This window comes from Anoplolepis gracilipes, chromosome 8 (assembly GCF_047496725.1).
Source record: "Anoplolepis gracilipes chromosome 8, ASM4749672v1, whole genome shotgun sequence".
In the NCBI taxonomy this organism is placed as follows: Eukaryota; Metazoa; Arthropoda; class Insecta; order Hymenoptera; family Formicidae; genus Anoplolepis; species Anoplolepis gracilipes.
The window spans coordinates 10,824,753-10,849,679 of record NC_132977.1 but is presented as its reverse complement, the minus strand read 5'-3'; the positions used below and the strand labels follow the sequence as shown (position 1 = coordinate 10,849,679).

The 24,927-nt window shown below is 43.7% G+C and overlaps 2 protein-coding genes across 2 annotated transcripts in view; one reads left to right on the top strand and one right to left on the bottom strand.

The window, feature by feature from the left end:
• Positions 1 to 24,927, bottom strand: part of Su(var)3-3 (lysine-specific histone demethylase Su(var)3-3) — a 109,689-nt gene that overhangs the window by 43,355 nt on the left and 41,407 nt on the right. The window lies entirely within an intron of this gene.
• On the top strand, positions 261 to 5,040 carry Tollo (Toll-like receptor Tollo). The gene has a single exon (XM_072897242.1). The coding sequence runs from the start codon at positions 800 to 802 to the stop codon at positions 4,520 to 4,522; it is 3,723 nt and encodes a 1,240-aa protein (XP_072753343.1). The 5' UTR covers positions 261 to 799; the 3' UTR covers positions 4,523 to 5,040.

The window sequence follows — 24,927 nt, the reverse complement described above, 5'->3', positions numbered from 1 at the left end:
CGACGACGACGACGACGACGACGACGACGACGACGACGACGACGACGACGACGACGACGACGAAGAAGAAGACGAAGACGAAGACGAGAACGAGAGGAAGACGAAGACGAGGAACTTGGTGGGAGAAGAAAGGACGGTTGGAGAGCGCGGTGAGCGGGACGGGTTACGGAAGGTTGGCAGTTGGGGGATTGGCGGCGGGGGGAAGGGTAACGGAGTCCGCCGGGGCCTTACGACTCTGCCAACCAGTCCTGGAGGAACCGTGGGTCCCACCGGAGCCGCACGCGCGCGTCGTAAAACCGTCGCGGTAACTTTTCGTCGTCCAAAAGAGATTTTTTTCTCACCGACCAAGGCGATAATCTCGACGGGGTCGCTGAACCTGCTCTCCGCTCTCCGCTCTCCGCTCTCCGTTCTTTCTTTCTCGCGAACGCGTTGTTGCATCGTGCGTCGTGCGTCGTGCGTCGTGCGTCGTGCGTCGTGCGTCGTGCGTCGTCTTGTTAACGCGTTCTTTCGCTCGTTCCGAGTTTTCGCGAGACGCAAATCGTACCAAGGATGAAGCCCCCAGGATCCTAAGGTCGAGCGTCGGCCGAAGAGACATGGAGAGATGCGACGGAGTGATATGGATGACGTGAGGTTAAAAGAAAAAGATAAAAATCCCGCGACAAGAGACCTAGTGGCAATTTAAATGGATCGACGCGCCGGTTTCGCAAGGCGCAGCGGCGTTAGTCGAAACTGAAGAACGGTGGGGGCGGGGGGAGGGGGAATTCCACGTTGATGGAACATTAGTGATCGCGGCGAAAAGATGCGGGGTAGTCCTGCCTTCCTCGCCATATTGCTGGGCACGATATTCGGCGTCCTCGGCGCGTCTCTCAGCAAGGCGCTCAGGTACAAAGCACCGGACGAGTGCAAGTGGATCACGACCGGCGACGCCGAGGATGACGTGTCGCTCGTATGCCGTTTACGCACCATCAACAGCGAGCTGGAAAATACCAATTTTAGCGTGATACAGCCGCAGCACACGGTGCGTCTGCGACTGGAATGCAGCGACGCGCTCTTCTACCAGAGTTCGTTGAGCGCCGGCAGCTTTCGGCCGCTGGTCGAGCTGCGCGAGCTCGTCATCGAGTATTGCAAGATCGGTAATCTGTCGGACGACGCGTTCAAGGGACTCAGAGAGCTGCGAAATCTCACCGTGAGGACACACAACACCGATTGGTCGGCCATGGCGCTCGACGTCTCCGCCGGCGCCTTCACCGACGAGCTTCGGCAGCTGGAGAAGCTCGATCTCGGTGAGAACAACATGTGGAGCATCCCGGAGGGCGCGCTCTGTCCCCTCGTGAATCTTGAAATTCTGAATCTGACGAGAAACCGGCTAAGAGATATCGCGGGTTTTCGCTTCAACGCCGCGGCGAGATGCCTGACCAATCTCAAGGAACTGGATCTCAGCAACAACAGCATCGAGTCGCTACCGAGTGCGGCGTTCTCCGGTTTGACGAGGCTGCACAGTCTGGATTTGCGGTGCAACGCCATCGGTTTCATGGCGGATCGCGCGTTCGAAGGTCTCTCTTCGCTGGCCATCTTGCGACTCGCCGACAACCGTCTGGCGAGCCTGCCGCCCGAGCTGTTCGGTGACGCTCGAGATATACAGGAGATTCATCTACGTAACAATACGCTGAGCGTCCTGCCGCCCGGATTGTTCAGCGAGTTGACGCAGCTGTTGGTGCTGGATCTCTCGCACAACGAATTAACGGCGGAATGGGTGAACGCGGCCACCTTCAGTCGTTTAGTGCGTTTAGTGGTGTTGGATCTCTCGAGCAATCGTATCGCGCGGCTCGATCCCACTGTTTTTCGCGATCTGTACAGCCTGCAAATTCTACGGCTACAAGAAAATCTGCTGGAAAGCCTACCGGAGAACACGTTCTCGGCGCTCTTCAATCTGCATACGTTGTTGCTCAGCGACAATCGGTTGACTATCATAGACGCCACTACGCTGAGCGGTCTCTATGTACTCAGCCTTCTCTCGTTGGACAACAACCGGTTGCACACGATACATCCGAGCTCCCTGAGAAACGCTTCATCCCTGCAGGACTTTCATCTTAACGGTAACCGGCTGACATCGGTGCCGGACGCGCTGAAGGCCACTCCCCTCCTGCGCACTCTCGACCTCGGCGAAAACCTCATCTCCGAGATACCGAGCGGCACCTTCGACCACGTGGCACAGCTATACGGGCTTCGATTAACCGAAAACCATATCGGCAATCTCACCAAAGGCGTTTTCGATCGTATCAAGGAGCTCAAGATCTTGAACCTCTCGCGTAACCGCATACAGTACATCGAACCCGGTACCTTCGATGAGAATCTCAATTTGCAGGCAATACGGCTGGATGGCAATCAATTGATCGATATCGCCGGTCTCTTCACCAAGCTGCCGAATCTCGTCTGGCTGAATGTCAGCGACAACAAGCTCAAATGGTTCGACTATGCCATGATACCGACCGGGCTACAGTGGCTCGACATACATTCGAACGAGATCCGCGAGCTCGGCAACTACTTCGAGATCGAAACGCAACTGCAGCTGAGCACCTTCGACGCGAGCGAGAATAAGCTTACCGAGATCACCGGCAATGCGATTCCTATGAGTATCGAGCTATTGTTTCTCAACGACAATCTCATCTCCAAGGTGCAGAGTTATTCCTTCTTCAAGAAGCCGAATCTAACGCGGGTCGATCTCAAGGGTAACCAGATCCGGAATCTCGAGCCGTACGCGTTGCGCATCAGCGCGGTACCGCCTGACAGACCGTTGCCCGAGTTTTACATCGGTGATAATCAGTATCTCTGCGATTGCACGATGGAGTGGCTGCAACGGGTCAATCGACAGAATCAGACGCGAGTGCAACCGCGCGTGATGGACCTCGAGAGCATCTATTGCAAGCTGTTGTACGATCGCGAACACGCGTTTGTGCCGCTGGTTGAGGCGGCGCATTCGCAGTTCCTCTGCAAGTACGACACTCACTGTTTCGCTTTGTGTCACTGCTGCGACTTTGACGCGTGCGACTGCGAGATGACGTGTCCGCACAACTGCACGTGCTATCACGATCAGTCATGGTCGGCCAACGTGGTCGACTGCTCGAATGGCGGCCATGTGAATCGGTTGCCCGAACAGATACCGATGGACGCCACGCGGCTTTACCTGGACGGCAACGATCTGCGAGTCGTGTCGAGCCACGCCTTTATCGGTCGCAAGAAACTTAAAGTACTGTTCCTCAACTCGTCCAACATCGAGATCGTGCAAAACAGATCGTTCAACGGCCTGCGCGACCTCGACGATCTACACCTGCAAGATAACCGGATACGCGAACTGCGCGGCCATGAGTTCGAGGGGCTTGACGCGCTGCGGCAGCTGCACCTGCAACGTAACCGCATCGTCGCGATCGGCAACGACACGTTCGCGTCGCTGCATTCTCTGCGGATTCTACAGCTACAGAACAACCGTCTGACAAATCTGGCATTATGGTCGCTGTCGGGCACGATCGAGATCAGCTTGGCCGGCAACCCTTGGTCCTGCGAATGCGACCATCTGCGGAGTTCGCGCGAGTGGATGCGCGACCCCAACATCCGTGTCGCGGACGCGTCTACGTTACGTTGCGTGTACAACCTTACGGAATTCGAGGCGTTCGGCGACGAGGTGTTCGCGGACGACGAGTTTGGTTTTTCGGTAAGCGCGAGCGAGCGCGTCAATGGTAACGAGAGCGTCTGTACCGAGGCGACAAACATCGACGACGATGTGCATCGCAATTACACCAAGACCATCATCGAGAAGCAAATACTGCAGGATTATCTGCCGCTGCTCGTGGCGACCCTGGCCAGCTCCCTCGTCGTCATACTTCTATGCATGCTCGCTTTTGTATACCGTCACGAGCTACGCGTGTGGTTCCATTCGCGTTTCGGCGTGCGGATATTCTATCGGAGCAACGAGATTGACCGGGACGATCGGGACAAGCTGTTTGACGCCTTTGTCAGCTACAGTTCCAAGGACGAGGCGTTCGTCGCCGAGGAGCTAGCGCCGGTGCTCGAGATGGGCAATCCGTCCTACAAGCTGTGTCTACACTATCGGGATTTTCCGGTCGGTAGTTTCATCGCCGATACAATCGTGCAGGCGGTGGAATCGTCGCGTCGCACGATAATGGTGCTTTCGGAAAACTTTATCAAGTCCGAGTGGTGTCGCTTCGACTTCAAGTCGGCGCATCATCAGGTACTAAGGGACAGGAGACGTCGACTGATCCTCGTACTAGTCGGCGACGTGCATCAGCGCGATCTCGATCCGGACATACGACTGTATCTAAAAACCAACACTTATCTACAATGGGGCGACAAACTATTCTGGGAGAAGCTACGATTCGCGTTGCCGGACGTGCCCAATAATCAACGGACGACGCAGCAGCGGACGAGGCAGCAGCCGCCGCCGGTTCGACGGCAGCACAACAACAGAACGTCCAACGGATCGCGCACCGTGTCCGTCCATATATGATTCGTTTTATACGCGCGTGTGTCAAGTGAGTCATTCGTGTCGAGCCAACAACCGAACGGAAGACACGTGAGAGGAGACGAGCCTACACTCGAGAATCTTTGCGTTCGCTTCTCAAGACGTATTCAATACGGTGCAATATACAACGGTATAGTGTAAATAAAAAAAAAAGAAAAAAAAAACCCACGGAGGATCTATATGTATAAATAAAGCGTGCCACGTGTACATAGACGATATGTGATAAGAGCGACGAGGTATTTCAGATGCTCTCTGCGGACGGAACGTGTAAACCAGGTGTGTTACGCGCGACACGTAAAATCTGTAAATTGTTGTTAAGCGAGAGGGAGAGAGGATAATTGAAACGAAATCGTGTGTATACAGAATGTCACGCGGTCGCGAATTACGAGCAAACTCAGACCGTTATTCACGTGTGACGATTACGAGTGCGACCGTGCGCGTATAAGTACGTGTAGGTGAATGTGCTTTGTATGTGTGTGTGTGTGTGTGTGTGTGTGCGTGTGTGTATGTCGTAATCGTAAAACGAGAAAAAAAAAAAAAAAAAGAAAAAAAGAAAAAAAAAATATGCAGCTCGTTGCGGCCGTGTACTTAAAATTCGTTACTTCCGTGCGTCCTCGTTGTCGAAGAGATTGGCGACCGTTATTATTGATTCGACTGTAGCGCGAATAATTTCACAATCGATCAACAAGGCCGCGCTGGATATTCTTCGAGGCGAGTGTTGCATCGTAATAATTTTAATTTCATCGGCAGCTGTGTCCACGATCAGCTTTTACAGTAAAATATCGCTTAAATATCAAACCGACACACCTGTCTGACGCAACGCGACAACTCGACTGTTTAAACCTGGCTCGAGCCACTACGCCAACACACAGTGATACCACTTCCTAATTATTATGTATATTTGTGTTTTCACTCTCTGGTTGATGACGAATTTCATCCAGCAATAACGAGCTTATGAATATCTTGGCGACAGAAGTGTTGATAACGCTTCACGGTGATAAATGGAAAATTTTCGGGGCAAACATTGTAAAGTATTATTTTAGCCTTATTTATTTCGTGCGAATCGATAAAGAGACTTTATGTACGATTTGAATGCGCTACGTTTTGTAACGAGTGAGAGGGGAAAAAAAAAAAAAAATACGAAGACAATAGTGTAACAAAGTTCGCTTGCCGTCGATTAATAATTAATTTAAGAAAAAAACCATTTTTTTACGCGCCGCGCGCGAAATTTCCATTTGAATTCGACGGTCTCGTTTTCCGAGCAAACGTGAATTAATAGGCGAGATAGTTAATTAAACTTGTACAAGTTGACATGAAGTATATAAATTGTACATATATATATTTTTATAAATATATAACGCAGACAGTATACTTATTCTTTGCACAGATGACTCAATCACATCATTCCAATAATTTCAACATTAAAATATATCGATGCATTCGATAAAAGATAAAAAACAAACTTTACATATATTATCCTAAACGCGACAGTCGAATTCAAAGTGCGCAAGGAAATTGAACTGCTACAAATATTTGAGATATAATGTACAAACGTGGAATCGCGTCTTTTTTAGCTTTCCTCGCAAGCGGTTATCATGTTTCGCAAAACTATTCGACACACAACGAAAAAAGATATTATTTTAGAATAAAAACTATGACTGAATAATAAAACGTTCTCTTTTTATGTTTTAACCCTTTTGTTTTGCATTTTGCGTTTCTTGCCTCTCCTCAAATATGTATGCTAAAATAGGCTTCCAAACACATCCCCGGTAGATTTCCGAAAAAAATTTTCAATCGATATAAGCATCATCATCAAAAATTTCTATAGACACGTCAATTCAAATATCTTTATATTGCATCTTCTTCTAAAAATCTTCGCTTGCAATATTAGTTTTCAAATTGCGTTTTTCCAAGCAAAATATTACTTTCTTCAAACTTGTTTGTTGCAAGGGAGGGAAGGAGGGAGAGAGAAAGAGAGTGTGAATGAGAGAAAAAGAGAGAAAGAAGTATCAAAGGCGCATTAAAGCGAATTTACAAGCGGTATGCAGAGCACTTCCTCATTTTCAGTTAATGCAATAAAATGACAAAGCGGTATACGCGATATTCACGGCATGACAATTAAATCTACCATTTCGATGCAGGCTTTGTGTACCATTTTCTGAGGTAGCTCGAGAACAAAACAATACTTTATGTTAATCGAGTCACGTCTGTATACATTGTCATCACGTCTTGTTACCGTTGCATCAGCGGAATAAGTAATATCTATCCTGAGGATAACAGAAAAGAGGAACAACTCGATGGGATACATTTAAAGGAGAATTTCGTGTAGTTATATCATTGTAATAAATAATTCGCTACAGAAAAGAGGCGAAGTAATGTCAACTAAATATTCTAGTTATCTAGTCGAGACGGTAAATATTCATACTTAATACAGTTTAATTCATATAGTATACCATAGTATACCATAAAAGATATAAATCCATGTGTAAATAATTGTTGGTTTCTATTACAACGCGCACGGTAAGAAGAATCCTGTGAGAAAAATGTAAAAATCTAACTCGCGTCAATTATAATCTTTGATCTTATCGCGGCACGCAAAGAGCAACCTGCACAGGAGAGCGAAACTAAATGAGGCACGCAGGAAAATTGTAGCTACGTGAAAACGCGAAATGACTCGGCTCTCTCGATTGCGACGTAATCGTCATGAGTAATCAATGCGCTACGTAACATAAGCTCGATTGGATCGACGCGGGCAATAACGTGATAGCGCACCGCTACGTTGACAGACGTCGGAGAATATTACAACGCCGATATCGCGCGGTAACGGTGTCACGATAATATAGCGAGCGAAAGAGAAGCGTAGAGTCCCACCCTACATACCGGTAACTATTTTGCCGAGGTTACTTTGCGGTTTGGCTAATGACTAAAATGCGGAATTTGTCTGCAATCGCATTGTACTCGGCGATCGTACTCGCGTCGTTCCGCAGGAACGATCGTCTCTAACATTTGCCTTAGGTGTTTTCCTCCATCGCTACGCGGACAGATAGATCGATCAGTCGTGATGGACGTTCTCTTCGTGAGAACGCAACGCGCAATATCGATTTTATCATCACGCGCGTGACATTTAAGGCAACTCGGCAAATTATTTTCCACGAGTAATCAAACTAATCGGCCTACGTCTCATCATTAGATTATCCGATATCTATTTACCGTAGCGAGATGCCGCGTCGTCATCCTTCGTTTAGCCATCGCGTTAATCGCACGGAAGCTCTCATTTTCAGAATTTAATTCCTACGATACAAGAAAGATTCGCGGAAAATTCTATAAAGTCGTAGTACCGGTCTGTTGGATAAATCAAGGGTGACGAGTACACATCTCCGAGTCGGTAACAAGAGTCAGCGTACCTATCTGCCGATCCTGTTCTGCCACTCGTGTAATTAACAAGTTCTTAACAACATATCACGGGTAAAACACCCTTTGCATCGCTTATGCTCTTCGTTGAAAGCCCCTGGTCAAGACGGACTCGTCAACCTCGAGTCCCCTCGAGTATAATTTAATGTACCGAGAAAAATGCGAGATACCACACTAGTGAGTCCTTTGCACGGGCTGGCGAAGCGAGAGGGGAAGAAATTATACGGACGCAAGGACGAAGATCGTAAGATTTCAATGGTCCAGATCCACTCGAAGCGTGCTTGTGGGCGCGAAAGGAATCAGGCGTGTCTATCTCCTTGGGACAAGTAACGAACCGAACGAAAATCGTTCTCAAACGCTCGCTCTCTATACAGTTTGAGAACGGAGATTGTGTAAGGAATTTATAAACCTGTTCGCACTTTATTCTCGTTTATACAACTTAATAGGACGGGACGGTCGCGCCGGCAGCGCCGCGCGTCAGTAGCGGCGCGAAGAAATTAGCGAGACGATAGAATCTGCAAAGTTAAGGGATAAAATTGATACGACCGACGTCTTTATACCATATATGAATCGACGCGACAAGAACAACGGCATACGGGCAATAATATAGCGCGAAACGCGAGGGAAGAGTCGATAATGGAAGAGGCACCGTCGGCGAATAACGGATTCACCGGATAAAACGACCGGCACGAGTAAGGAATTTTAATGCACGTAAAGTCGCAGAGGCCTTTGCTAAGGAAAATAATGAATTAGGAGCGATGAAACGCACGGGACTGCTTATATCTTGGCCGATAATACTCACAACCCGCCTCCGTTCCCTACGTTTTCGCTAACTCGTTCGTTCAAGCAAGCTCCCCGAGAATGCGGCCTGCATGCCTGCCGACCTCCCTCCTCCCTTCCCCCGCTAATCTGGTCGCCAATGCTTTATGCGGTATAACGGAATTTCTGTTTGCACTGCCAGCCACAACCGGCCCTGGTCCCCGGTCGCCGCGCCGGTCGTCGTCTTCGTCTTCGTCTTCGTCTTCGTCTTCGTCTTCGTCTTCGTCTTCGTCTTCGTCGTCGTTGTTGTCGCGCGGGCTCTGGGGGATTCGTGTCTCGAATCGACACCGACGATCGAGCCAAACTGTTCCGCGTCGGATCATTGAACAGCGGCGTTTTATCACGACTCGTCGAATCATCCGAGAAGCCGCAGCTCGCGAAGAGACATTCGAAAGTTGTTATGTTGCGAGATTGAGATCCGAGCGAAATTCACAACAGGCATTAAATCAAGATTTGTGTCACTTTGCCGTGCTTACAAAGCGTTAGAAAGTCGGCAACGATAATAATAAGTCACGACGTAATTGCGAGTAATATCGTGATTGATTAGGATAATTTTCGAGAGAACTGTGTCCTCTCTCCTTTCCGCGAATTTATCTCACGTAGAATCGTTTATCTGATATATACACGCGCGTTTCTTTTTTCCAAAGTAACTAATCGTTCGTGCGTTCGACGTTGCACCTGTCCAGATATTGAGAAGAGATTAATGGAAAACGAGAGAGAGAGAGAGAGAGAGAAAAAAAAAGAGAAACTGAAAGAAAAAACGCGCCCTCAATCCACCACCGATCCCACGTGTCGGCTGTGAACTTTATGCTCGCGCAAACGTTGTCCGCGTACAGTTTAGTTATCGCGATTGAGAATTTAGTGTCCTGTTTGCATTGTATCGCGAAGCGAATGCATATTTCACACGTGCGCTATGGCCGCCGCCGTCGTGTAGCGGCCTGCTGATTATGCGAACCGTGGTATAGTCGGTTATATCCTCCCTTGCATACATGTACATACATACCTAGTCGCTAGGTACAACGCGCGAGGGCACCGTGTAACATCATAATAAGTCGCAGAAATCATCCGTGCTCTTTGTGCGTGTTACTTTCAAATGTAGGCGAAAGAGCGGAATAATGACGTTAAAGCGCGCGACCCTGGCGGGTATGGTATTCCAGGTAATGACCGACAATTAATTTCGTCCCTCACTTACTCGGTCACAAAGAATATCGCGTCCTATTGTGCTCGTCTCAAAGCTATTCTCGAAGCGCGACACGCATATCTCGCGTGCTCGATTAATGACCACTCTTGATATAAAATAACAAAAAAATAAAATAAAAAAAAAAAAAAAAAAAAAAAACGTTGCATAAAGGTGCATTAATATAATAGCACTTGATAATTCTTACGTACAATTTACAAAACACCTTGAAAACACGATAAATTATTATATTAAAATATTATATTTTCCATGTAAAAAAAAAAAAAAAAAAGAAATGTAAAGTTAAACTTATTACATAGAGTTTAATAAAAAAATAATTTTTTTACATGTTGAAAATTCAATGTAACGCGTTAATAACGTTAAGATGTAAGACCTATAAGAAATTCGATAAAGATAAAGTATCGAGTAAAAAAATTCAAATAAGATAAAGTATCTTGCGATTTATTTTGTAGTGTCTTGAATCTCGATTTCCCTGGTGGTAAACGAGTTTCTAGTTTATCGTGTCAAACGCAATTAATCAGAAGCGCAGCAGATAAATTTCTCTCGAAAGCAGATATATACGATCGATTTCTCGTCATCGATGATGAAGTCAATCTTGACGAACGTTTCTCGGGGCTCACGGTACCTATAGAGAAGGTATTTCGTGATTTCACGACCGCCCGTTACGAGACTCGCGCGCGCACGATCGTCGGATAAATGGACTTTTAACGAACCCCACGCGCGCGCGAATGCCGGATAATTCGATTTATTAAGCAAGTGTTGCCTTCGTCCCGAACAAGCATCGCTAATATTGACGGAGGTGGATCTGCCTGTCGTTGCGGGACTGACACTGGCGGAAGAAACATTTCGTGGCGAGAGCCGCGCGAAGGCTCGATCGATTACAAAGCACTTTCGCGCAACATTGAATTGGATCCAACCTCTTCTCGGTTCGACGAGAAAGAGAGAGCGAGAGAGAAAGATTGAAAATACAAGTTGCACCGACCGGTGACTTTAATCAACTCTTTGCAAGCGCAACTGCTCGAGAGGAGGAGAGTCGCGGGGCGTGTCGAGCCATTCCCGGCAACTCGTGTATGGTTACAAGTGCGGCACAGAAGAGACTTTCGTAATAATACCATAGGACCCCGTTGACACGCTCCGTTGCGCATTAAAGCCAGCTGACAATCCGCCAAACTTTTCGACATTTTCAGAGCACCGTTCGCCATTTTCTTCCAAAGAGTCAATGGTATTCCTTAACAGTCGAAAGTCCCGAAGACCAGGGTGAAATTTTCATCATCCCGACATTCCCTCTCGCCGCGCAATATTATAGAAATTTTCTATATTAGTTCTACTACTCTCTCTCTCTCGTATGTGTTAATTACGGTCTGACGTGTTTCATTCCGCCGAATATTCCGCTTCGGCGAAATTCTAGTTTCTGTATAATGTAATGCAAATATATGCGAGGGCCGCCAGGATTATAGAGGATCAGTTACGTAGTGCGAATTGAGTTGATCCAATCAAGCAATGACCTGGCAATTAAGGATTAACTCTCGCATCTTATTTAAAAACATTGTTATTCAGTCTAGATTTACAAAGTTCATTTTATCCAATAATATACTTGGAATAATACTTTCAGACAAATTTTTAATAAAAATATATATACTTGAAATATATACTTGACTCTTTCTCTCTCTCTCTCTCTCTCTCAAGTGTACATATACTTATTTTAATATAATTTTATATCGCGTGTTAGAAATTCGAGTAAGCAAACTTTGATCAAGAATAGTAATTAAAATTTACATAACAAGGAATTAAGTAAAACACTTTCAAAGCACGTCAAAGGTGTAACCGCAGAAACAAGAACGCGGTGTCTCGTCACTTTAATTGCATCCACGGATCCTACTAATAGATGTGAAGTTAAAGACAACTTGTACAAGTTGATTCTCGCGCGATCAAAGCGCTTTCGTATGTAAATGAAATTATTTTAAGTTTTCAATTACAGAGAAGACGCGCCATTAGGCTATAACAAGTCGTTTCAGCTTGTACTTGTCGGTTGTACTTTGTCAAAAATATGCGTTACGCGACACACACATACACACACGGTTGAAATATTTATATAAATAATAATTTTTTTCACAAGATTTGCATACGTATTATTGGCACGTCAAATGTAAATTTCTGTAAGTTGTAAAATAACCATAAAAGGGGGATGTACATGCGCCCAACATCGTTCGTACACGCGAACGTAGCCTTGCGGGAAGAACATCTGCTGCTGAGAAAATGAGCACAGCTGCGAACGATCGAAATTCTCAAGCACAACCATTCCACCCGATTTCGTGTCACGCGCGACGGCAAACGCAAAACAATGAAACTTCTGGAGCAACGAACGCTCGCAATGTTGGCCTGATACTCTGGATACATCTGTGACTGTCGATAAGATTGCTTCTAAGATAATCCCTTACGTCAGTCGTAAACACATAATTTCTAGCTTTTTGATATGTATTTTTATTATAAAGAACTTTATTATAAAAAAATCCTCAAAGATTTTCAACGTATGTTATTTATTTGGTAATCTATAAAGCAGCTTTTAATAAAACACAATTGGAATTATTATCAAAGTATTTCAAATACAAATATATTCAGAAATTTTATGACTATATAGTTATACACAATATTGCTATATTTTATTGTACTTATCAAACTGCATATATATATTTATATAAGAGAAAAAATTATTTCAATTTTATAAAAATATTTAACTTTATATCTGTATTCAATCATTCAAAAATCTTTGAGTAAAAAGGTTAATAAAATTTTAACGTTTTTGCCATATTCAGGCTGTCTATTCAAATCTTATAAAAATATTCCCTGAAAATTCTCTGATTTTCCAAGTATTTTTGTTAAAAATTCCAAGTAAATAGAATATTTTCAAAACTTTTTAATACAACGTTCTCTAAAATAAATTTTTCTATTATTAAATTATTGTATTATGTATTTTTTCTAATGCTTTTTAATTAATACGAAGAAAAAACACGGAGCTTCTTAAGTTTCAATGTTGCATTTATAAATGTACTAGAAAAAAAACTAAATAACTTTCATATGTGATAATTTGAGTTTCTACAAAATGAGACGTCAGTTTCACATATACACGGCTGACTGTTCTCAAGATGAAAAGCAAAATTATCAAAAAAAAAATTTCGAAAAAATTCCCTGAATCCCAATAAAATTCCATGCGACTTTTCCGATTTTGCCAGATAAAAACGAAATCTCTGAATATTCCACATTTTTCTAGGGAGTAAACACTATTTGTTTTTTAAACATTTAACTTATATTTCAGAATTTAATGTGTGAATACAGAAACCTACAATATTTATGTCAAAATTTTTTAAAAATTTACAGAGTTTTACGAAAATATTTCATGATTTTAATTTTTGTATCTTATTGGAGGTAAACTATTAACTTTAAAATTTTGGCTTTATATATTCCAATTCAGTGATTCAGTCTAAAAATATTCTTTTTAAACTTTTTAAAAATTATGAATATTTGTTTTTTCGCCTGAACAAATCTATTACAAGTCTTTTAAGATTTAAATACAAGTGTTTGGAAGTTTTTTTCTGGAAATATTGATTTTCACGTATTCATCATGAAAAATCTGATTGTATTTCCCGCTCGATTTCACGCAGTTGCAGATAGAGAAGCTCTACAGCATGATCGTGGCTCGCAAATCAACTGCAATAGCAAAGAGAGAACAACGTTAACACGAGGGTAAGATCTATGTCCTTCCGCGCTTTAGACGTGCGATTTAACACCCGAGTAAAGCAGGAATTAAGTTATACGCTGATTATGATAAGTAGGAACTCTGTCGAATGATTAATATGCACGTTGGTTGGATTTATCGATATGCATCCTTGGAGATTCCATTGCGGTAGTAATTTTCGCGCATATTTTCGCGCCGTAAGGATGCTCAGCAAGAGAAATAAATGACGATGATGACGACAACATCCTGATCCTGGGTGCTTCCGACTTGCGAAAATGCAGTTTACGGAATCCAGAAAATCATCTCGGAAAATTTATAAATGATTATCAGATGTGAATATTAACTGGCATGCGTTGCCACTTGACATAAAAATTCGTCGACTCTCCCTTCTCTTCACACGTGTAAATAAATCTTTCGCCATTTTATTCGTGAGAATCAAACTCTCGCTCGACCCGGCGACGTCGCTCATTCCTTGCACTCGTACCTTATTTGGCCCTCCCCGCGAAAAAAGAGCGTTTGATACTTTTTCAAGACCGTCTGAAAATGTGATTTCCATAATGAAATCTCGTATGGAAATGTCACTTGGGATTTGAAACTGCGAAGAATGCGTGACACGACATTTTTTATTCTATCTATTATACGCAACGAGAAAAAAAAAAGAGAGAGGGAGAAAGAGAGCGAACGATGTTTGGCACATCTGGCTACACAATCGTATTTACTCGTCAATCGAATCGAATAATCAATGTTGCGATAGAAATTCCATATTTATTTACTACTACTACTATAGGAATTTACGAGCGCGAGGACGAAATTGGAATCTGGCGAGACGGCAGAGACGGACTAAACGATGTCGGTGAAGATGTCCTCTTTAATTTAAAACGGTCCCAATGTACCTGTGCCGGACATGCTGAATTGACATTTTACTGGACTAGAATGTCGATAGATGCAAAACGTATCGATCCGATCCGATCCGATCCGATCCGATCCGATCCGATCCGATCCGATCCGGTCGGTAGCATTCTCAATCGAATGATTTTGCAAAAGAAACATCCGAGTATACTTTATATTCCGCGAAGCGACTCCCTCCTCGAAGAAATTTTTCTGTTCCAATAGCTTGCTTAAGTTTCCACAACGAAACTGCAGTTGGGGGTTGGTTTCCTTTTTCTCTTGCTCGCTTTTGCGATAACATTTAACTCTGAAGTTTTATTACCATACTTCCGTCTGAACGCACTACATCAGATCGCGGTACCAGAAATCGCGAGGGAAACGATATCAGGAAATTCAAGACGCGGATCTTTGCGTCAATACGGCGACGGGCAATGTATAACATGAATCTATGTAAACGCTTTTCGCGTTTTCTTATCGTTACCGTTCCAATTTTCTTGAATAAAACGGATCCTCGACTGCTATTTTAATCGGGAAGAAATCGCAAGAAAAATTGAAGCTTGGAAAGAACACATAGAAGAGTAACCCAATCTGAATATTGAACGAATATATCTCTCTCTCGTCGCTGCTTTTTCTTTGCTACTTCCGACGATAAACAGTGAAAATAATAGTAGTATGTAGAAAGATTTCGAAAATGGTGCACGTATCTTTTCACTTTTCTTTTTTACATTACAAACTCTTAAAATTAAAGTCATTGCAGAATAATAACGATGACAAGCAAAACTCAAGTACAAAACGGGCAAAAGTTACGTTTTCCTTTCAAACACCATTCATTCCGTATCACGATTTGTTTATTCGCGGAGCCTTTTACAAACAACTCAAAGACGCGATTTCGCACCATCAGTCTCAACAACAGCCGGTGAAAAACAACGCAAGCGCGTAAATAAATCGACACTATTAACCATTTAATGAACGACGTCGAGTCGAGCTGCGCGGTTAGAAGATTTGACGGACATTTCGCAGCAAACTGCGACGTAATTGTATACAGAGAAAATAGTGCAGAGAGAGAGAGAGAGAGAGAGAGAGAGAAAAAGAGAGAGAAAGAGAAGAGCATTGAAATCGGTGCGAGCGAGACCCGAAGGCGGACGTTTCCGCAGAATCGAATCGTTACGAACCGCGGAAGAACTCGAAGGTACAAGGATTCGCGCAAAGAGGAGGAGAACTGGAAAGAGAGAAGGAATAGCCCTTCACCTCCTTCGTTCGTCCTTTGTGTCACGTACGCAATTGAATAGAACGAATGCGAAGACCGATCGAGACGATCTTGCGGTCGGTAGCGTCCCGTGCCGAACGGAGTCCCATTCGAAGGGAATGGCTCTTCGCTCCTCGCTCTTCCGTCCTTCCCTCCGGAGCCCCAGGTATTCGTCCTACAAGTCCGGTTATCCGTGGGACGCGACGGGGAGAGACGGTATTAGCGTTCAACGGTATAACAAGAAACGCCCGAGCTCTTTCTGTCTTACATCGCGTCTCTCTTTCTCCCCTTCCCCCTCGCCCGTCCAGTTTTCGTCCTCACACCTCACCAAACCATACAATTCTTAAGCTAGATTCATAATGAAAATCTCCGCGTTGATATTTCAATGATTTTTATATTATTTTTAAAAACTTTGCCACAATCTCGAATTTTAGCCGCATCACGAGTCCGAAATTAATCCATTAAAAGCAAATTTTTTGTACAAATTTTTTTTTTCACCGCATATAATGGATTTTATAGTATAAACCAAACGCATTTCGGCATTATTAACCATTCACAAAATTGTAAAAGGCCACAGAGTTTATGCGTATGTAGATATACAATTTAAAAATATTGGGCGATAAATAAACCTGTGTAAGTTTAAAATGTTTATAGTGATTAAATTTAATAAATCTAAATTTTAAAGCAAAATAAAAAATGTAATTTCATTAAATTAATCATTTACAAAATGCGTCATGGACTGTCCTATAAATTTAGTGCGCAATAACTTTAAACAGGCTCGCAGAGATAGTAGAATAAAACGCTATTTAGTTGAGAGAAAATTTTGACCGAAAGCCTTTGAGATTATTTCGCGTATTAGAGGGAGAAAGAGCAAAGGTGCCATATCGTTAACGTCAACCGCTTCTCGTCAACGTCGAGCCAACATTAAGGCCGGTTTACGCCGACGACGTAATGTCGCGATGGTAATTAAACGCGCCACTCGGGATTAACGCGCCGCGACGTAACGACGACCTTTCCGAGATTTGCTGCTCGTTTCTGCCTCCACCTTTCTTTTTTCTTTAATTAAATGCCACTGACGACGACCAAAAGCGGACGCGCCGATGCGGCCATGCGATTGCATCTCGAATTGGTTGCCTCGTCGGAGATATGGCGCCTTAAATTTCACGTGGATTCGTGCCACAAACGATACGTGTACGAGAAGAAAGATGAATTACGAAGATAATGGTTTAGCGAAGAAAAGCTTATCGTCAAGATTGCCAATGCCTCTCGCCTTCTTCTAATAATTAATATCGTCGATATAGAAGAAGAGTGAGTTCGATCGATATCGTCAGGCTAGAGATAGTGATTACTACCGCGATGACTTCTTAGAAGAGGCTGACGACTTAAAAATGCTCATCGCGAAATTATCGATGAATCCTACCCTTATCTTGACGCGGTGCGCTATCCTTTACGTATAGATTTTCTACAGATAAATAGTTGCGCGGAGCAAACACACGTGTAAAATAACGATAACGAGATGTAGTACGATAAATAGTTACACGCATGTATCGTGTGATGTGTTAAAATTTCTTACCAAACTATATACTTTATACAAAAATTTCAGACGTTGCGTAATTTCTTCAGACACTTTACCGTTCTACGTATTCATATTTTCTTATACTGTCGAAAAAAAAAAAAAAATAAAATGTTTACAAATACAGGAATTCTCGCAGAGGAATGAATATAAAAGCATCTCGACAATAAAGCCAGCCAGTTAGATCTAGGTAGAACATAATGCAATTCGCCGACTTACGTTCCGGTCCTACGTAGCCGGCAAACTTACGGCCGACACAAATGAATGTCAATATCCGATAGAGAGAAATAATTCAACGAACCGTGCTCCCGATTTCCGCGCCATTCCCTTATCCCTTACTTTCCCGTCCAACTTTTCTCTCTCCCGGAAGACCTGTCTCCGAGAGCTAATACCATTCGCTCTCGCCGGGAAGGAGAGAAAGAGAGAGAGAAAGAGAGAGAGTAGACTTTGCCGAGGGTAGCGTACGATGCATCTTCCGTTTTCCGCTTAACAACAAGGACCGAGTTCTCTAACGCTCGAGAGAAAGCGTCTTAGCGAGTTTTCCTCGAGGAACAACAGAGGCCGAGAAGCGCGACGCGAAATCTCGTGAGAGAAAGGAATCTCAGGACGCGATGTCTCCGCGAATTTCTCGAACGAGCAGGGATCATGCAGAAAGGGTTGACGGACCGGCCACGAGCGAGAGAAGATACAGCGGACAAGGAGTAAGAAGGAAAAGAAAGGAAGAGGGGGGGGGGGAGGAGGAGAGGAGAGATGTTGCACATTGGTGGGTGTACGCGGCAAGAGGGAGATGGGGAGGGTCGAGGGAAGGAAGAAGAGAGCCCGGCGTGTATCCGGTATTTGAGCCGAAGGTGTTGCGTGCAAGTTAACAAGCTAACGAGACGCCGTGCGAGCGCGATTTTCTTTCCTATCAACCTCAATCTGCTTCTCACTCTCTTTCCTTACCCTACCTACCCGGAGAGCCCCACGGCTGGCTCTCCCCCTCTTACCTCTCTCTCTCTCTTCCCCTTCGCCTCTTTGTCTCTACCATCGACGTGTACCATCGCTGTTTTATTCCTTCTTAATCTCTCACCGTTTCTCCGTCCCTTCGCTTTCCTTCTCTCTTTTCTCTGGACGTCGCGGTTCTTTCCACGTGGTAAAAAGACCGCGGCGACGATGGCATCGTGCCTCCAGTTTTACGGCACGTTGAGCCTGTCAGTGCGAGTATGCCAGATTAACCTGCACTCGTTAGTAGACCGCATTAATGCGCTTTTAACGTTCACCCGGTTTCTCGGCAAACGAAGATTGAATTATTCACGATCGCGCGCGACCGGTTATCTCCGCCCGGTCGTGGAAAATTCATGTTTTATATCGCGTACGGATACATTGGTGAAAACGTGAGAGTATACTAATGTTTCATACGAGATGAATCTCGAGATAAACATGTTTTACAATTTTGAAAATTATGAACTTGTAAGGGGAACTTAAGTGTCGCTATTTGAAATAAATCGTCAAATTAAAACACTCAATTTTCTTTAGAAAAAAAAAAAAAAAAAAAAAAAAAAAAAATAAAACTAACATTACAGCAATTAAATCTGCTTTTTATCAGAACGGACGTAATTTGGTCGGCTTAATTAGTTTACTCATTAAAAAGTTCATAGTTTACGCATTGGTTGCTCGAATTAATTTGTGTAAAATCCAAACTCATTGCTCTTTTTGTCCGAATATAATGCAGTTTGTCGAGAGAAATTTTCTCTCTCTCGCTCTCTCTCTCTCTCTCTCTCTCTCTCTCTCTCTCTTTCTTTCTCTTGTGAAACTCATACGATATGTATCGCACATGAGTAATCGTCGAGTGGCGAGTGGCCGTATTATGAATGGTTTTCCGTTCGCTCGCCGATGTAGCTATACATCAGACCGTTAATTACGCACATGAAATGTGTATTATACCGAATGTCAACAATTCACGCGTACGCGTACCTATCTCTCTCCGGAGCCGGAATGAAGCTCCTTCTCGCGGAATCCTCGCCACCGCCGGTGCTTCGCGATGCACGAGCGCGCGCGCTCGCGCTCGCGCTCGCGGGAACGGTAAACGGGCAAATAATTAATTTGCTTTATACACGCCGAACGATTACCCCCGCTGTGTAAAACCGCTCGCAGCGTATAAAAGCGCATTTCACGGTGCGGTAATGTGGATAACGCTCCGTAACTAGTTGCCGCGCCGGGCGTTTCGAGAAACGGAGGGGGGAAGGAAGGCAGGTGAGAGCGGGGTATCAGTTATGCGATAATGACACCGTAAGTGTGGTGCGATAGGTACCAGATAGTACAAAGTACGCAACATTTTTTGTTCGTAATTAAGACGGCCGCAGATATACACTCTCATATCGCTTTCGCGATACATCTCTGTTACACGATAATATAAGCTCGCATAATTACAAAAGTGCGTGCGCGATTGTCTCGCGGACGAGAGAGAGAGAGAGAAAGAGAGAGAGAGAGGGGGGGGGGGGAGGATGCGAACGACGTGTCTACTAGCAATTCCTGCCGACGGGGTTTTCCCCCTGCGGCGAGCCCCATTAACTGGGAAGCTACACATCATGGGAAATTAAGAAAGCCAACAACAGCGGCAACGCGTGTCCGCCAATGGTGGAAAATTTCCGCCGGCGATGCCGCACTTGGACGATTGCCATTTTGCGCTTCGTAACATTTAAACGCGTTCCCCCTATCTCTTCTCCCCCTTTCTCTCGGTTCACCGAAACTTGGTGAGCACCACTGCGCTGCACCTCCAAGTCGTGGAGAACGGTGGGAATACACGTGCACGATCGTGCTGTACGAAAATTCATATCCACCGTGGCAGGCAAGGCTGAGGCTGAGGCAGACAAGCAGACACATATAAAGGCAAGGCACGACCATCGAAATATATTTGCGCATACATTTTTTCCCCGCGCGGTTATACAATCCGCGAAGATATTCGACGCCGAATAAAAAGGGATCGTTGCCGTTGGCTTTGAAATAAAAACGTACGCGCGGCTTTCAAATACATTATCGGGCGAATTCTTGTTTATGGCATTCCAAAAAGGTGGCACGGCGTAGATATCATTCGCTTACCCGGCCGGGGGAACGACACCTCCATCGGTATATAAAAGGGGCATTCGCACGGCAACTGCGCGGTACCGTGGATATACATTCGCGTCGTGAATAACAAGTACGATGTTGTTACGAGCGACAAATATACATTTGCGAGTATGCTCCTCCCTCTCTTTCTCTCTTTCGCAGAGCGGAAATGTTTACGATGTAAGCCGCGTGCATTTAATAAAGATATCGAGTAACAAATCGATAAAACATATCGCGATATATATTTCGTATTGGAGCTTTTGCGGATCGAACATGCGTTAATCGCATCGCTCGTTCCTCGCGAAATAGGAACAATGCCATGAAACGTCAGTTCCGTCAGCGTAAACGCGATCATTCGACCATTCAGGATCAATCATGAAATCGTCCTCTACGAGAGCGGCGACGCGATAATTAATACATGTATCGAAATACCGCTGCTCGATACGGCCGCTTATTTGTAATTCAACGGACATTAATGCGCTTGATGATGGACGGACGTTCATTCGCGGTAAGCGACTCTGTCAGGCGAGTCGTAATTGTGAGTTACTGTTAATCCTATATATATATATATATATATAAATCTTCTTTTTCTTTCTACTTTCCCTCCGCGGCCTGTCTTCGCACAAAGATTCATGGGTCGTAGTTGTCGACAAATTTAGTTAGACCCATTGTCGACTGTTTAACGAGAACGCTTGATGGAAATCGCGCAGTTGTCTAAGCACAACTAGACGGGCAAAATGTCTGTTTGAAAACAATCTAAAGAATATATGCAAATATATTTGTGTAACTCTACAAGCAATTCACACAATCTGACAAATCATAATTGAAAACCCCTTTATGCTAATATGTCTGAATTGAAGATGTTGTCAAAACTTTTTCAACAATACTTTACAGATCTTTAATATTCTTTATTCATATTAATTATAAATTGTAAATAGTTACTTCAAAAATAAGAAATTATTTAGTTGCAGAAAATATTGTAGTATTAATAATATGTTAATTTCACTTTTAGCTACGGATTATTCAAATAAAGTTATAAAAAGTTTATCAAATTTATGTCAAGTTCCTGCAAAATTTACAAAACGTGTAGAAATTTACGAAAAAAAAAAAAAACTTGTATATAGCTTTAGAAAATCACTATAAATTATCCTAAAAAAAAAAAAAGTCAATTTCATTAGATAAATCAAAAGAAGCGTGAATAAGTAATTCGATTACGATCAAATGACCTGGAATAAGAAAATGTAATTTCAGAACGCGATTTATCAGGCAAGAAATATTCTTGTATAATCGCGTGCGAGGAGATCTGAAACGCTAGAAGTTTTCAGAAAACTCGGGCAGGATGTTGACTCGCGCGAGGTCGCGGGTGAAGGACAGCTGGCGACCGTAAGTAGGTAGTGAACGATGCTCTTAGCGTTTCCTTTCACTCTGACAACGCGCTCCGTAGAGTTATCATTTCTCGCGCAAATTACATATAGCGGACGGGATAAGGGGCACGAACGCGAATCTTTCGCGTAGCGAGCTGTTAGCGCGTTTAAAAGCTTCGCGTCTCGCCCGCCCCCTCGCTGGACATACATAAATATATGTAGGAAATCGCCGCCCCTCTTCCCGCGCGCCAGCGTGGACGCGCATTGTGAAAAATTGCGCGGCTACATTGTGTCGTAATTGCAGTCCCGTAATCAAGATCCGCGCGCGCGCTAAAATTCGTCGAGCGTAGACGCAACGACGAATCACGACGACCACGGGTGACGAGGACACCGAGAGAGTCCCACGCATCCTCCTGCTCGTCATCGACCGAGTTCGCGCGCATCCTGCACGCTGAATGCGAGAGGCGTCCTAACGGCGTCGCGTGTACGACCTGCGTTAAATGCGAGAGGCGTCACAGCACTTCGCAGAGTGCACGACCTAGTGACACTCGGAGCCAATCCTCGATCCTTTCAGTCAACCCGGGTCACTTTCGGTCGAGTAAAACGTTCACGTGTACAGCTTTTTTTAATCGCGCGAGCGAGTAAAATAACAGGGCAAACTGAAGATGGGTGTAAAAAATAATTGAAGATAATTATTTCGGGAAAGGAAATCTCATTTATAATCGTGACTGCGATCATTTTGCGACGAGATTTACTGGTTGGTAAAAAAAAAAAAAAAAAAAAAAAAATCATGTGAAAGTCCCTCGAAACAAGAAGAAACGGTGGCCCGAGATATCAGCGACCTTTCGGTCAAACGTGAATCGCGCATTCCGCTGATAATAACCGCTATTATCTGACTTTATTTTAGGATCGATGTACGTGCAATGTACTAATAAGGAACATGCCACCTTTCTACATGGCTTCCAGCTTTCAGACCGCAGAAGATGGCTCGCAAGGAAAATGTCAAACCTATAACGACCCGCGATACCGATGATGGCGCGTCTGCACGTTACATCGGCATATCGGGCGATGGTCGGGAGAAGTGTCGCGAGTAAAAAAGGATCTATAAGGGTATCGCTTGACATCTTATATTGAAAATGACTCTCATATACTTTTATGGACACTTACGGCCTGTTATAGAATCTTTTAGATGCAGAATAGAATGTCCGTAATCTACTGCGCGTTTCGGTCTATATAGATGCTGAAGAATAAATTTGTGGCATTATTTTCTAGAAAAATCTGATTCATAAAAATCCGAGACAGTAAATTTAAAATATAAATAAATTAAAAAATAAAAAAAAATTCCTAACTCAAGAGTCTTAAAAAAAATTCTTTCCTTTCATTTAAATCACTCTTTCACCTGTCCATTCCTATCCAACATTTATGCTAAAATCGTGTGAAAATCACATTCGACGCTAACATGAATCGCGCGGTCGTATTCATCGGGCAATCGGATGAACGTATTCAACGCTAAACACGTGGTTAAAGACAAACTCCTCCCCTCAGTTTCCTAAGTCTCCGAAGCGACGACCAAAGTCTCTAATCCGCGGCCTCCGTTCTTCCTATATGTCAATAGCATATATATGCAGCCTTCTCTATTCGCCCGAGACGGGAATAAAGGACTCGGCGAGAGAGGTCCACCGCTCCCCACCATAACTTATCGACCATGTCGGTGAAGAGTTTGCTATGCACGCTTTCTTGAGATAACCTTTCAGGCCGACAATTATTGGTAATATCGATACCGCACGCCCGTCGGTCCGAGGAGCTCACCTCCGTGCCTCGAACTCACGATCCGCAGCTCTGAAGAGGCCCGAGTTCTCCCTGTAAATTACCCTCGTTCCCGCCGTCCCTTCACCGCCATCCACCTCTCTCACGATCGCTCGCCTCTCGCTACTCCCCCTCGCCCCTCAACCCGTCGCGTCCCGTTGTTTACTATGGTCGGGCGAACCTAATGAATTTCCTCTATGCAAATAAAAGCAACAATGATAATTATGATTTACGGCGCGTCGCGCGATCGTAGGTCGCGCAAAAGTATAGACAAACTGATGACATGTTTTGGGCGGCTGATTGCGCGAATTCGCACGAATGACGTTGGAAAACAACGGTGGGCACATTTCAAATGTATAAACTATGCAAAAGCATGTAATTATCTAAATAGCATTTGTTTTAGAAAAATAAAACATTTGAAAATTTATATATTTTATAACAACAGATAAAAATGCATGAGCAATATTTATTTAAAACGCGAAAATTAAAATTATTCAAAAATATATTTATTTTCTGTTTCAAATGTTATTGCGTCCAATCTCTGACAGCAAGTTGTAATGTAACACAAAAAAAAACCGACATCCATGAATTCTTTATTGTCACGTCCAAAAATTATTATATTATAGATTTATGTAAAAATTATTAAGATGACAAATTAAATAATTGATCGTAAGTTACAGACAAACAAAAAAATAATTATCTGTCAATTTTATAAAACCATACGAGGCGATATGCAAAACTTTAGAATCACGATAATTAATGTAGCGTTCAAAGTTTAGTTACATTTAATTTGCGTACGTTCAATGTATTTTGATCATGTTTGTTAACATTAAGCGATAAGTAACAGTTGATAAAAAAATAAATCGAATAATTTGGGAATTGTCTGCATACATTTTCGATCATTGGAACGTAAATTACACAGCAGCCAATTAATTATTGTGGCACTTCAGTTAATCAGCCTCAATAAACAACATGTCATTAATTTGGTACACATTTCGCCGATGTCAACTAAAATTTTCTCTAATGACCTAAACGTATCTAAACACGCGGAAGCATTCGCAAATTTCCGTACACATCACATCATCATTAAAATTCAAGAAACATCTAACACGTAACGCGCAATGAATATCTGCTATGTAATATTTTCGTAGAGAACTCGCATTAATCGCGCGATAAAAAAAAAAAAAAAAAAAAAAAAAACAGTTAAAAGGAAACGGACATCCAAGCTAAAAACCGACATTTAAAGAAATGTATGTATCATGATCTTG